Genomic DNA, 16,410 nt, shown 5'->3' on the forward strand with positions numbered 1-16,410 from the left:
ACACACACACACACACACACACACACACACACACACACACACACACACACACACATGCATTATATAGTTTTGTTACAACAAACAGAATAGTTAGAATTCAGTACATTAGAAAATAAAATTTTCAATTTTAATCGGTAGAAAGTTACAAACGTGACACAAAGACCGAAAATTTCATGCATTACACTTATCAGACCGACTCATGTATGTGATGTGATATGTGTATGTAGGATTATTCTTTGAGTTTAGTTTAAGTTTTTCATGAGAGAGTTCAAGCCGGTTGCTAACAAAGCAACAAGACCTCTTGAGTTAAGAGAGTTCCCGGTGTTTGTGAATATGTGGTTGAGTTGATGTGTTGGTTGAACTGTCGATGCTTACACCCAAGTATGTGCAACTGTTCACATAAGTCTCACATGAAGAATTTCTGGAATGTCTTACAATTCTTCACTGTGCCGCTCATAGATTAGATGTGAAGAATCCGCGTCAGTTTTTTTGCTCTTTTCCTGTGAAATTAAGTGTTTCTAGGTTTTTGTGCAAATTTTGTGGTACGTAACCAAATGCACCTATGATGACAGATATAAATGAGAATTCATAGTCAGAGTACAAAAGCTGTAAGTTCCGCATTAATTCGCCATAAACTTTCTTTATTTCATCTTACTGAAGTCGATAAAATAGGTGCCAGTCAAGAAATAGGGTAGATGGTATCGACAAACTTCTCTTCAAAATTTCTGGCCTTATGCTTAATTAGAAACAATTATTCGCAGACCTGACAGACAAAATCTTCTCACGGCATTTAGATGCGTCTTTTTACTTTCTGATTTCAAATCCTACCAAGGCTAGTTTTGCTTTCTATTCTATCTCGAGTAAATTATATTTAAAAAAAAAACCTAGTCAGCTGGACTTGTTTTAACTATATGTATATTTTGCCTACTATACTTCATTCCCTTGCAAGACAACTCAATTTAAAGGAAAACTATTTGAAAATACACAATTTCTATTTGATCCTGCAATATTAATTTTTAATCGAATATTCCAGAAAGAATTACGATTCATTCTATATACGAAATGAGCCCTCACATTTGAAATGAGTTTGAGAAGTGTCATGCATGGAACTCTGCCCTTGAATCTCTTTTGTAAATTTCTGCCAATTAAAAATAAAATACACGCGCTTGCGCGCGTATTTAAGAGAAATTTAATTATTGATGCTGATCGCTTGAACGACCTCGAAACCACACCGAAAGGACTGAGACAAATAAAAGTAAAGAAAATACGAACCTTTTAACACGTATCTTTCAACTCGTAAAACATAGGTTTCTGTCTTGTCAAAAGAAACTTAGTATATGTAGTTTTGTTTTAATTAAGACACATGGTCACAAATTTGTATGGGAGGATGATTAAGATTACTTGTGGTTCGTATCTTTTCAAGGGAATTGGAGCAGTAAATGACATGAATTATCTTTGATAGACAACTAAAATCTTGTCTGTGGACTTAGTTTGCTGAGAACTTTAAACCCGATTTTTTAAAAATCCTTATCTTTTAGTCATGAAGGAAAGTAGCACAAGACACTTTACATGATTTCTGAAACTGGTGGGAAATAGGAAAGTATCCTCAAACCGGGGTCCCATTGCTTGCAACAAAGTGGACTCAGTTAAGGGAACCGAAGGGTAATGGGTTGCCTACCATCCAAGTAGGCCATGGTACGATTTCAACCAGGACACAAAGAGACAAAACAAATACTACAAGGTGCCAGGTCCGACATTCTTACAACTTCACCAACCCATTGTTCTTTTTTGTTGACTCTGAAAGGATGCAAGGCAAAGTTGATCTCGGTGAGATTTAAATTCAGTGTGCAGAGAGTTAGAATAAACATCGCGAGACATTTTTAATGTAGAATACTTTTATTGGCACAAAGTATGGGTAATAAGTAACGAATTTCTGACACTAGCATAATTGCTGAGGCGTACTGAGAAGGATAAACGAAATGTTGTAAAATCAACGTTTTATTTCATTTAGAATTAACCAGATCAAATATAGATACTGCAAAGTATTTACTCAAATGCCAATGTACAATTTGGCATTTGATTAAGTACTTTGCAGTATTTATATTTGCGAGTAATTCTGAATCATACAGCGGCGTCAAATTAAACCTGTTTAGTCGAAGCTGGGTATAGTGGCTTATGTTGACTCTAATGAGAGACACGAATTTATCTTACGAAAACTGAAGGGTTGGCAGAATCGTTATCGCACCGGGCAAAATCCTTAAAAGCATTTCTTCCGACTTTACGTTCTGAGTTCGAATACCACCGGGGCCAACTTTGCCTTTCATCCTTTCGAGGTTGATAAAATAAGTACCAGTTGAGCACTGGAGTCGATATGATCGACTCACCAGCCCCGTAATTGCTGGCCTTGTGTCAAAATTTGAAACCAATATATAAGCAAGAACATAACTTAAGCACCTCTTTTTGCTCACGGCTCACAAAATTCGAAGCTCATGGAAGTATAAATGTTATCAGTAAGACATGCAGTTATAGAAGACAAAACACTAAAGAACTCAACGCAAAGGTAAAATACTATTTCAGATGTTCTAAGTACTTTCGTGTTTTGTTTTAACTGTAAAAGTAATTACTATTTATAAGTTACGGTGATATTTCCGCAATATTCATCAATATAAAGTAAAACTTACACTCTTCTATTCTTTCTTCAAGTAAACCAATTTGTTGTCTCATAGATCGGATCATTCGCTCCACCGACTTCAACGATTTATCGGTGATTTCAACTGGTTCCCAGTCGACAGGTATTTTCTCTTTTATCGTTTCTGCAGGTTTTTTCCTTTCTTGCTGTTTTTGTTTCATACATTGCTTTAAATTTTGGTAAAGTTCGGACACATTGTTATGTACTTCTATCTGGGAATATATGTTTAAAAAGTTATACATACAAATTTTGTCACACTTTTACCTTTGGGTCTCGGGGTAACGTACACACATTGCCAAATTTAGATTTTAGGCTTCCGGGGTACATACATATATACGGTACAAACGAAAGTTACCCGGTACACACACACATACATACATACATACATACATACATAGCCAGTCGTAGACCTTGAAGTCTGGGGTTCTTTGGTTTTAGCAGGCTCTTCATACATAATAAGTAGGACTCTTGACAAATCACTAAGTTTACACATCAAAGTCCATTTATTGTATGTAATAGGAAATGACAAATTATATATACACATATAAAGGTTAAATGAAAAAGAAAAAACGCAAGTTCAATAGGGCCGATCTAAGATTATCCGATTATAGTAGCAATTATCAAGAAAGGATTCACATGTGGGGAACCCTGTTATGAACAGATGAACTCAGCAACAAATACTAACGAAATAATCGTTAATCTTATTCTGTTGTCAACCCTTGCCTGCAACAATGAACTGTACCTAGACTTAGTACCAATTTTTAATGTGCGTTGAAGCAGTGAAAAAATTAAGTGCTTCTGGTACGAGCACAGAACAATTGAAACAGAGAGATACGAACTCGTCAAACTTTTATGATGTATAGACATGACCATGTTCTACTCATGTAAGATACTGAGAGCACAAGGTTTTCATAATTACACTTTGAGTGGGAGGAGAAGGGATAAGGGTTGTAAAGAGGGGAGTTGTGTAGGGAGGGGATTTTGTGTATTTTTGTGTATTCGTTTGTGTGTGCGCACGTTTGAGTGTGCGTGTGTCAATTAAGAGTGGGTTGGTGGAGATAATGGAGTTGCTAATGGTTGACAATAAAGGGAGAGGGAGAGAGAAAGAAAGAGAGGAGAGAGAAAGAGAGAAGAGAAGAGAGAGAGAGAGAGAGAGAGAGTGAGAGAGAAAACTGACCCTTAGACACTGACCTTTTCCCTTTCTAGTACTACAACACGTCCACTCAGCTGTTTGTAATCGTCTTGCATCTGTTTGTATTCGAGCGAACACGTAAGACATACTGAAACAAAACAAGATAAAAAGGTATTGAATGAAGCTGTGTAACAAGCGTCTTGTTGGTACGTTTTTAAATAGTTAACACATGCGTATAATGTAATACTTCCTGTTTGTAAACCACCCTCTCATGTGATTGTGGAGTTCTTTTCATTTTCCCTCTCCCACCTTCTTTTTCTTTCTTCCTTGTACTCCATATTTTAGTTCTTTATTATCATTTTTGAGGATATAGAGTAGAGTTTCTTGAATAGAACTGACCACTAAAAGCTTTATTTTAGTTTTTGACTTTGTAGAAATATTTAGGCATTTAACTTAATCTTTCATTATGGAATTGGTAACATACGTACTCTTTATATACACTTACACGAACATATATATATGTGTGTGTGTGTGTATAAGTGTGTACATAAGTATTTATGCATACTCGTTGTAGTCAGTAATATATAGGAAATAAACAAAACTGCATATTGTGTATATAAAACAAAACAATCCTAATCATGTATTAATATTTTATAAACCACTTCACAGATTTTATCCTACGAAGTTGGTAACATCCATGTTTGAACAGAAGAAAGTGTCGTCGTTTGAAACCTCGACTGTTGTGACTGTTGTGATCCGAAGACAGTCTAAGTCTTCACTAATATCCACTAATTCTATTAATATTAATTCCATTCTGATTCATAAAATTACAATCACCATCAGCCTACTATCCCTAAGTGACCATCTTTATTTAAATCTTCATGTAATATGTCTAGGATAAACTTGTTTGTTACACTCATCTGTGTTCGAGATGTGCTCATTGGAGAATTTTAGGTTCTGAATTGCGAGCTAATGAAATTCTCTTCTGTTTCTAATTCTTAGAGCAGCGAACTCTACAATATCATGCAAATAGGGGGTGGGGGCCATATACGTAGCCGTTAGAAGTAATGATAGAATTTCCCTCCACTGAAATATTGCTGTCTGAAACAAGGACAGGCATAGTTGATGATGTAGTGCTAGATATATTATGTCTGAAATAAAAATAGGCAGAATGGTTACGATTGGAATGTCTCTAATCACTGGTCAGTTGGAACAGGTTGGCTGCTGGCTAAGCAGCGTATACAACAATCGCCGCCACCACCACCACCACCGCCACCGCTGCCGCCTGTTCACTAGGCTAATTAATAATATAAACATCAGTAAGATAGCAAAAATAAACCAACACGTATTACACAAATTGCGAAGATACAAATTTAGATTCAGGCACGAAAACAACAACTAGGCCAAAATCAACAGTAAATGGTTAACATACAATGAAAAGTAAAATTTATAAATGTGTTTTGAAACGGAAGGGAAAATATCGTTCTTCTTTGAACGTCGAATGTGTTTGAAGAAATGCATTTATACCAATTTATCGTACACTATTCCTTGAGTGTCGAGTTATTGTTCTTTTGAATGAGAATCACATGTGGTGCAAATGCATAAGGGCACAGATGTAATTCAAAAGAATATAACATACTTTTTTTATATATATAGAAAATTGTATATCATGGCAGTTGCTAAAAGATTACGATCTAGTGATTTGTTTAAAGAATTCAATTAAAAATTTAACATTTCTCTCTAATAGTTTTTCTCCCAACAAATGATGTTGTTGAAGGCGTTGAAGGTTATGTCAAGTCGTACTACCCGAATATATCTCATTGTTTAAAGTTGCATAAATTGACAAAGCAAAATATAGATGTGGATACAGGATAGCAGGATCCTTTTCCATTGTATCTTCGTATGTTCAAGATTAAACCAATGAAAAAATTGGTAAGAATTAGCAATAACTTAGAACGGAGTGGCATAATGTTCTCGAAACGTCAATCCAAATTAATTGATGCGTTGTAGAAAGATAAGTCTATGGTAGCAATATCCAACCAAAAATTAACAATATTGATAAGCGTCTTCACTCCTTTAATTACATGTTTATAGAGAATAGCCACTAGGTAGCATCTGTAGCGTATATAAAAAAATACGCTCAAGGTTAATATATTTAAGAAAATAATGATATTTAAGAATATAATAGTGTTATATTCTTAAAATTGTCAAAACTGCATCATGATAAGTTTACTTCATGGCTAGTGTCTCAATTTTATCCATAAGTTGTCTTGCCGTATGAAATTAAAATATATCTTGTAAGAATATAAGTGATTTTTTTCTATCTATAGAAGAAAAGGATTAGTTTTCACTTTCAGAATTAATCAGAGTGATTGCCTTTGCAAATTAAGTTTCTTCGGAGAAGTGGGTGTTGCCCACCACACGCATACTTAAAGCGCAAGTGACCAAGACGCAAAAAGGTAAAGAAGGAAAAAAACGGACGTAAAATATGAAATCTTGTTTGAGATTATGGTATAACAAAAATTTAAAATTCAATGAAAAAAAATTAGATGATTCTACAAGTATGCATTAACTTTACTTCCAAAACTGAGGGCCCTGGATCAGAATGAAGATCACAAGGTATCTTTCAAATTAGTTGTTTATATCATGCGAGGTTTCATACATTGGTTACACAGGAGGAAAAATCAGCAGAGACAGCCACCTTTACCACTGAATTTCGGAATATTCATGAGCGAACTATGAACAACTTGCTCAGAACTAACCGTAATTTAGAAAGTTGGCATAATTTAATTACTTGTCAACGCCTCTCTGCCTTGAATTAATTGATGTATCGAAGAAAGTGGAAGCAATGACCACAAAGAAGGTGCTAAGGCATTTGCATTCTGGATAATTGTGTTCCGATCACATGCCTCTTGGTCACTGGTGTGCAAGCCAACATGCACATTTGAGATGCAAATTACCTATGTATATTTGCATTTGGCCTACCAGCGTTTACACACACACGCACACACGTGCGCGTGCACGCACGCACGCACACGCTCACAGATGATACTTACGTGTACATGAAAATCCATCACTCATTAATTTAAAACCGTCGTTACACGAACATTTGTAACTCCCATGAGTGTTTACGCAGTTATGCTGACATTTATGTTGTCCTGAAATACATTCGTTAACATCTGAAAAATAAAAAAACACGAAAATACCTAAGTCATATGCTAACAGGTATTATTAAAATGTCCACTGGTATACTTATGTATTGTGATGGATAGGCAAAATCGTTCGAACGGCGTTCAAAATACATCGCAGTATTGCTTCCGGCTATTTATGTTCTAAGTTCAAATCAAGTTGTTCGCACACACACACACACACACACACACACACACACACACACACACACACACACACACACACACACACACACACACTGAGGACGTAAAATTCTTAGAAGCGGGTTACCAGGATATTGTGGTTTATTTCCTTCCTATGGACATTAATAGCGCAAGAGAAGTGCTTCTACTAGGAATCAATGCCCGTCTGTTTTCTGATTGGCTTCTTACTTTATACTGCGTGCCATTAATCCATTTATTGTCTAAAAATATCAACGATTTCTTTAAAATAATCTGAAGGATAATCCAGATTCTTTCATCAAATAATTGTGTGATTGGCACCAATATAAATCTGTTAAGCATTTAACTATATATGCTATTTAACAGTTTCATGTCGATCTATTTTGAAGTCTGTATGCTAACAACATTAGAGAGAATCATTCTGGGGGACCTCAGTGTTGATTGGAAACCCTGACTTGTTTCCAGTCAGGAAATCCCTTGTAAGTAACAACCGGAATTTCGGCTGCTCGAGTGATAACTTCCTCACTGATCTGTCCAACCAAATTTATTCTTGAGCGTATAATAAGTGATCCGATCTGAGATCAAGGACAGACAAGAGTGAATGACAGAAGAAACAGACAGAGGAGACCTAGTGATACGTTCAATTAGGTGAAGTTCAACAAGAGATGTTTCTTTATCAACCAAACTTGCAGTACGAAGTCTGCAACATAAGCAACTGAAACTGTTGCTAACTTAAAAATCTCACTATAGCAGGGAACACCCATATTCTGCCTGCCTGCCTGCCTGCCTGCCTGCCTGCCTGCCTGCCTGCCTGCCTGCCTGCCTGCCTGCCTGCCTGTCTGTCTGTCTGTCTGTCTCTCTCTCTCTCTCTCTCTTTCTCTCTCTCTCTCTCTCTCATATACATATATAGTCTTAAGATAAAAGAAAATATCTTCGTGGCAATGTTTTTTACTAATTAGAAGACGACTGACGGCTCCTATGACTTGTAATACTTATTGACTATAGAGATCAATACAGTTATTTAGTTTAAGCGTAAAATTTTAAAACACGATTGACTTTATCTAATGAATAAACAATAAAAACGTGGAGAGGGAGGAATTCGCCAGGTAAAGAATCCATTCTGCCGAAGGCATGCGGGCCAGGACTCCAATAATCTGAGGACATCTCTCTCTCTCTCTTCACCAGAATAGGAGGCTCTATAAAGAGCCATGAACACACTCTTAAAATTTTTACTTGTAAAGAACTAGTAGTTGATAAGCTGAAGGTCTGAAGAGAAGCTTAATCTTTGAGACGAAGAATAAGGAATTTTATACTTGAGATTGCAACGTAATGGGGACACATACTGTACATTATTTTAGTGTTTGTTGTAACTATTGCAAACAATGTTATTTAATATCAACTGAGATATAAGGCTTGTTGCTGTGTAAATTGTTCAGCATGCGCTAAAACGTGTGTTGGTAACATTCGATTCATAGACTTCTTCATATATTTTTTACATTTAGTTTTATCTCCTATTTAAAATTAATTTAAAACTAATAATTTTCATATTGATTTATTAGAATATAATGATCCCGTAAAAAGTAACGATCGACTATATACAAAATATAGCAAAATTCGTTAATGAAATAGTTCTGTACTCGATGCAGGGGCGGTAATTCTGATTTATTCTAAGTATGAAAACCATCCCCGCCGCATAGAAAAATATTTCTCTACAAAGATTTATTTAAATTTCATACAGTATTACTAACGACTTTAGAATAAATTAAAATAAACTATGATGCCGTTTTGATAATTTTAAGAATATAGTACTACTAATATCTAATGAGTGACTAGAAATACTTTCTATATACAAGAAGTAGATATGCAATCTAGATTATTCTCTTTAATTATTATTAAAAATAATAGAATTTGAGTTTTTCTATGAGATACCTATTTGAGAAAACGGCAAATTCGTTATCGATCGAAGAAATGTGAATATGTAGATGTTACAGTTAAGTGACAAAGTTCGTATTTGGCAATATACCAGTTAAAATGTATTATTTAAGTTTCCAGGAAATTGGGACATTGTCATTGAGTTTTATTTTCTTTTAATCTCTTCATAGAAAGGAGAGAGTAATGCTTAAGTCCCTTTACAGTACCCTCAAGTTTGTTTGTGAAGAGAGTGTGGGGTATCTTTAAATCAGAAAACTGGCTAGCAACAACGGGAAATCATATTCTAAAGGAACTTAAAGACCAAGCGTTGGTGTTTCACGGGGCGATTGATAAAATAGACCACGGTGAGAGTTGAACTCAGAACGCAGTGAGCCAGAACACACTGAGCAAGGCTTCTCATCCGGCACCCTCACGTCTCTAGTCCACCGCCCTAGACTAATACTTTATTTATTGACCCCTGAAAGACGAAAGGTACAATTTATTACCCCAACGAGATTTGAATTCAAAAGGTAAGGTGCCGGTCTATCACACTGAAGAATTTTGAATGCATAACTCTCGTAAGGTTAGCAAATACGCTTTGTAACTTTTCCAATTAGATTCATATGTAACCCGAAGAAAGAATTTTTGGAGCAATCTCCCATCCATTGTAATTTTTTGCTAGGTTAGATAGAGACCATTTTTAAATCACAAAGGGGGGAAAAAAGTCACTGTAATGTGACAGGAGATACACCATAACACAAGTGGTGGAAGCAGAATCCCTCTTTGGTTTTATTTTACTCAACAATACAAACAACAATTTATTATATGACATTGCAAAAAGCTTGAACGAAGCCGGATATTCTTCCAGCATATGATAAATAGAAAAACTATTGAACTTCAAATTTAATACGATCGTAATACAAGCTAAAAACCACAAAAGGCAAAAAAAAAAAGGAAGGTGGAGGGGGCTTGGATATTTCAATATTTATCCTTACCTTCTACCATCAAATAATTAGTGAAATATGTAACATAGAGGGGAACAACTTTTACAACTTGAAACCGAGTAATAACGTATCAAAATTGTAGAAATAACTTTTAGACATTTATAAGAATGAAGAAAAGAAATAAAACAGTGTAACTACTTCTAAATATGAAATATTTAATAAGCAAAAAATGTACTATTGTCTTTTATCCATAAAGCAAATTTTCTTTAACATGAGTGAAAAACAAAAATCAAAAAAAGAGTGGAATAAACGATGTTCTTTAAAACTAAGTGAACAAGGGAAACTACTTATGCTATTTCGAGTTACCTCCCGTAAATATCCTACATTAAGGCTAACGATCCAAAATGTTAACAAAAGTACGTTAACAATTTGTGATCGCATATCAATGATCAGCCCCTTTTGTTGTATGAAATGTATGAATATGAAAGTGCAGCCCTTAAAATGTAGTCAGGTTAATATCTGCAATGTCAATGTATGTGGTAAGTATATTAAAAACATTAGAGTAAGTAAAGATAAAGCCTTACCTGTCTGACAGAATTTATCTGTCCACTGTTTAGGACATATACATTTATTTGGAGCCCCGCATTCGCCCCCATTTTGACAGGGATTGCTGCATACAGCTGCATATTTAAAAAAAGAGTAAGTAGAAAATATGTACGACAAAATAATTAATTAATTAATTAATTAATTAATTAATAAAAGCTTATCTCATATATTTCTGTTCGTATTTTAATTTATTTTAATTTCAATGCCTCGCAGCGCGATCGGCCAATAGATCATAAAGAAAGATTAACTTTTCATGCTGTAATATAAATAGGATAATGTACTAAAGTAAACTTTAAGTAACATTTGTCAAATCTATCATGTCCAAGTTCACATAATTATTCATACATACATACATACATACATACATACATTTGATTATGCGCACATGCACATATGTTGGAATTAATATCTGCACATGTATATCTATCTATCTATCTATCTATCTATCTATCTTTGTATATATATGTGTGTGTGGGTATACACACACACACATATATGTATAAGACCAGCAAGTTCAGGGGAGTATTTTATCGACCCCGAAAGGATGAAAGGCAAAGTCATCCTCAGAACAAAGACGGATATGCTGATATGCATTTTGCCTAGCATGTTAACAATTCTGCCATTTTTCTGCCTTTGTATAAATAAATAAATATATATATATATTAATATATATTAATACATACATGCATGCATACATACATACATACATACATACATACATACACACATACAATAATTCTCACCCTTCCAAATGAGAACAGAATAATTGTTTCAGGTAGTATAGGCATTTCAAAGGGAATATTCCAGGGAAATAGTCTTTCTGTACTTCTTTTCATTTTGGCACAGAATCCATTATCGTTCCTACTGCAGAAAACAAATGGTTACATGCAAGGATCTTCAACTGCTAGAAATATCAATGTATCACTCAGGCAGCATCAACTAAACAACAACAGCAAAAAAAAAAATATTAATGCAATCCTGAAAAGTGAAGTGAGCAACATTGTACAAGTTGGTAGTGAGCTCCCCAAGAAGCACTCTCTTCCTGATGACCTCCTATACAGCCCCAAAACAGCTGGGCTCTCTTACCTCAGAGAAGACCTGGATGGAAGGCACTCTGCATACACAAAATAGACTATGCACGGGTATGTTGCCCAGAAGCTTGAAGAAGACAGTAGAATTGACATGAAGTACAGCCTCTCTTGGACACAAGACTACTAAATCACATCACACTTTGAAGACTATGTGTTTGCAATCCAGGAACAGGAGATTGCCATGAAGTACCTGGTGAACAAGAGAGACAGTGATGCTCTTGTAATCCCAAAGTGCAACTGTATGTGTAGACTATGTCATGTTTCTGTGGAAGACATCATGCATGTGATTAGCAGCTGTCCTAAACTGTTGTTACAGTACGACCTCCCTATGCGGCACGATGTTGTCGCTGAAACAATTTACAGTGTCATCTGCAAAAAAGACTGTCCTGAGATAAACTTAGAAAATCCCTCTGTTATGGAATACATTCATAAACACCAACTCAAGGAATACTGGTGGATATTTCCATCAAAACTTCTGTCAAATGTAAACATAAAAGGCTGGGTATTGTTGTTTGGGACAGCGGAGCAAAGGTATGTACTGTCATAGGTCAGCTGCCATGCAGATATAAATACCTCTTTGAAAATCAGATATCTATGGACAACTGCTTCGAAACCTCCAACTTCTATATCCAGACTATGAATTCATATTCATACCAATAATAATTGGAATACTAGGTTTTGTTAGTAAATGCTTAAAGGAGAATCGGGATAAACTGGGATTTTCAGAAAGTGATTGACCGGCTAATTCATACATTAATTCATACATTACAAGTGCAATCTGTGAGTGCATCAGTAAAAATATGCAAATGTGTATTTGTCTGTATTAATTATATCCCAAAGAGGGAGCCTTGTATCTTTGTTGGAAACTGGCTTCCTCCTCAGTGGGAGATTTATAATAATTAAAAAATAGAAAAGATATACATATACACATATAAGAAGCTGCAATAGCATTCCTCCGAAGGGTCCCTGAACAAATGTTACTCCACATGTATATCTTGGAGATCAGGGAGTCTCATGAGGTTAAGTTACTACTCCATCACATTGAGAGGTCACAGCTCTAGTACTATGGACATGTAATTAGAATGTCCCTGGAAAGAATCGAAAGACATATTCGTCAAGATGAACCAACCTGCAGGAGACATAGGGGTAAACAAAGAATGAGGTAGTTGGTTAATATCCATAGACTCTGTTGGTCACACTAGAGAATGCAGTTGGAAAGTCTAATGATGATTGGTTCTGATAAGATCTCTCACACACACACACACACACACACACACACACACACACACACACACACACACACACACACACACACACACACACGTACGTATAAATATATATATATAATATATGTATAAATATATATATATATAATATCTGAACCTGAGACTCATTACACTAACAGTTAAAACCAATCTTATATGAAAAAATCAGCACACACCCTCTGCTCCCATCAAAAGGCAATATGCAGATGTTGTGTGAACTGCAACTGTTGAACAACAAGCATTTGTTAGCATGGCCCAAAAGATAGTGTGGCAGATGACAGAAGCAGAGCCAAAATCTTGCATATAATTACACAAAGACTACTACAGATAATGGACCAGGGTGGCCACCACTGACACAAGGGACACCAACCAAGATATCACACCCATATTCTTACTAAATATTGGAAGTCACTTACAACTTAGTAACAGAGGTAAAATTCTCTGTCTTAAAGACTTTACTGCATGCAATCAAACAATATGTATGGCACTTATAGAAATAAATCTAACCTCTGACATAAAAGATGCAGAAATACACATGTCAGCAGATGTATTTCATACAGACAGGAGAGAAAGAAGTCATGGTGATGTTGCCTTGTACATCTGAGAACATGATACCCTCCTGGTACTGTTGTTACACTTAAATTCAGTTTCTAATACTTTAATAATACTTATAAAGTAAATATATTTTGTTATATGCACAGCATATCATCCACCAAATATCTCAAAAGATGATGGTAAATTGAGGATAACTTTTGATTCTCAAAACAGGTATTGACCAACCTGGGCCAATACATCAATGTACACTTGGGTGACTTCAGCCTCCCAAATATTGAATGGCCTGAAGATCACATCCTCTCTGCAGAATCATTACTTGAACTTTATTATATGCTGTTCATGGAACAAGTGATTCTTCAGTCAGCCAGGGGCAACAATAGATATCTGCTTCACAAATAATATGGACATCATCCATATTATGAAAATGATGATGACAGCTTTCTCAGACCTCAACATTGTAGAACTAATGATATATTGTCCTCAGTGAACTACAAGTATCTACCCTATGAGATGGACTCAAGCCATATCTAACTTGAATTTCCATGAAGCAGACTAGAACTCTACAAAAAGATTCACAAACAAAACTATTTATGCAAGGTAATGACTTAAAACTCAGTCAGTTTATGTTGACAGTACAAGCTAAATGTACTAAATATGTCTCAGAAGTGGGAAAAAAGACCAGTATACCCAAGAATAAAATCTACAGAGACTAAAATATCCTTAGGAGATGCAGAACAAAGGTCTCAAACTGGCTGAGTATGCAGCTGGAGGATGGTGTAAAGTCTAACTTATGAAGGACACTCCTAGAAATTGAAAACAAAATCAAATGCTCTAATGAAAGGAGAGAGAGAGAGAGAGAGAGAGAGAGAGAGAGAGAGAGAGAGAGAGAGAGAGAGAGAGAGAGAGAGAGAGAGAGAGAGAGAACAAAGCTGGGGAAAGCATAAAAACAAACTCTAAAACTTTCTATAAATTTGCAAAGAAAATTTCCATGATACAGTACAAAACAGAACCACTGTTTCAAGGGAATTTCTCACTGACTGCAGACTCATGCTATAATTTATCTGAAGAAAATCCTAGAAGGGCTAGCACCAAAATTTGGCGTCAAAAGTTATACAAATGTCTGCATTAAATGCCACTGCATAGTACCCAAGGTACTGCCAACTCCTTCTAAAGTGAGGACTGCAGAAGCTTACAAGTCAAAGTTTTTTCAATGCACTTTCAAAAGAATTTAAAATCCACACAATGTGGATGTGAAGGTTTTCATTGGATATCCTCTTATCCATGATACCAGATGAGCCAACAGCAGGAAATACAGACAAGGACAGCTATGTCAAACTCTCTCATATGCCAAGTGAGCCAACAATCAGAAAAAAAGCACACGCAAGCGTGGTGATATGGTATACCACCACCCAGAAGAAACCAATCACAGAAAAGGTCTGTCGGAAGGGTAGAAAATCACGGTGGTGCTTCAGCATGACTGCAGATGCATGGCAGTAATAACGTATAAAAGAAGGACAATCTATCTAATTATCTGTCTATCTTCTTGCCTGTCTGTCTGTTGTCTGTTATCTGCATGTATGTATGTATGTATGTATGTATGTATGTATGTATGTATGTGCGTGTGTGTATGCGTGTATATATATATATATATATATATATATATATATATATATATATATATATATATAGAACTAGAGAAGAATGAAGCTAGTATTCTCAGTAAAATGTGTAATATCAGTGTGTACGACATATGCAAAGTGCTAAAATATTGAGAGAAAAATTGAGCATAAGAGGAATCAGATGTAGTGTGCAAGACAGAAAACTGCACTGATTTGTTCCTGTGATTTATATGAATGGGGAAAGCTGCGATGGCTGAAACGAAGGAACAGCGTGCTTCAGTGAAATTCTGTTTTCTGCTGAGGAAAATAGCGGCCGAAGCAGTTGTCATGTTTAAAACAGTTTACAGGGATGCTTCCATGAGCAAAACACAAGTTAACAAGTGTTTTTCACGCTTTAGGAATGGTCACTTGTTGCTTGAAGAGCAACTCGTTCAAGGTGACCGTCGACCCCACAAATGAATGAAAATATCACGAAAATTCATGAACTTGGAGGACTGTCACTGAACAATTGACGAACTTGTTGAAAAGACTGGTGTGTCATGGAGTTTCTACCAATGGATTTTGAGCGAGGAATTATGAATGAAAAGCGCTGCAGTAAAATTTGTGCCTCGCTTGCTCACGGAAGATCAAAAGCAGTCACAACTGAATGCGTATCGTGAACTGAAAGAACAGTTGGAAGTTGATCCGAACCTTTATTCAAAGGTCATCACTGGTGACGAAAGTTGGTGCTACAGCCACGACCCGGAAACGAAGCAGCAATCAAATCAATGGAAGCATTCAATGTCACCATACCTCTAAAAAAAGTATTAAGTGAAGTCCAATGTCAAGACGATGCTGATTTGTTTCAGCAACGTGAAAGGAACTGTCCACACAGAATTTTTCCTCCTGGTCAACCTGCGCCTATATATATATATTTCCCTCTTGGCCACGCCTGCGCCCATATATATATATTCGTTATTATTATGCAAAATGTCGTAAGCCCAAAACGTTGCTTTTTCAGAAAACGAAAAAATAGTTTCACCATTCCATAACAAAACCGTTGTACTACACTTTGACAATTTTTGATATTTTGGCATCTGAAGCAGCTGGAGATACGATAGTTTGACGAAAAGAACCGGTTATTGCAAGCAAAAATAGATATTGAAAAAACAACGCATTTGGCCAAATTTGGATTTACAACAGTTTAACATAATAGCAACGATATATATGTATGTATGCATATGTATTTGTATATATATATATATATAT

At 35.7% G+C, this 16,410-nt stretch overlaps 1 protein-coding gene across 3 annotated transcripts in view; it reads right to left on the minus strand.

Moving 5' to 3' along the window:
• The window catches only part of LOC106875935 (epidermal growth factor-like protein 7), a 47,905-nt gene that overhangs the window by 712 nt on the left and 30,783 nt on the right, over positions 1-16,410 (minus strand). For 2 of the 3 annotated variants that reach the window (XM_014924253.2, XM_052965606.1), the window contains exons 4-7: positions 10,611-10,706; positions 6,878-7,000; positions 3,881-3,969; positions 2,682-2,901 (exon numbers count right to left, since the gene is read on the minus strand). In XM_014924253.2, coding sequence (XP_014779739.1) covers positions 2,682-2,901; positions 3,881-3,969; positions 6,878-7,000; positions 10,611-10,706 — 528 coding nt within the window. The remainder of the gene's footprint in view (positions 1-2,681; positions 2,902-3,880; positions 3,970-6,877; positions 7,001-10,610; positions 10,707-16,410) is intronic. The other variant, XM_052965607.1, reaches the window with a different exon arrangement.

Source organism: Octopus bimaculoides, chromosome 2 (assembly GCF_001194135.2).
Source record: "Octopus bimaculoides isolate UCB-OBI-ISO-001 chromosome 2, ASM119413v2, whole genome shotgun sequence".
NCBI classification, from domain to species: domain Eukaryota; kingdom Metazoa; phylum Mollusca; class Cephalopoda; order Octopoda; family Octopodidae; genus Octopus; species Octopus bimaculoides.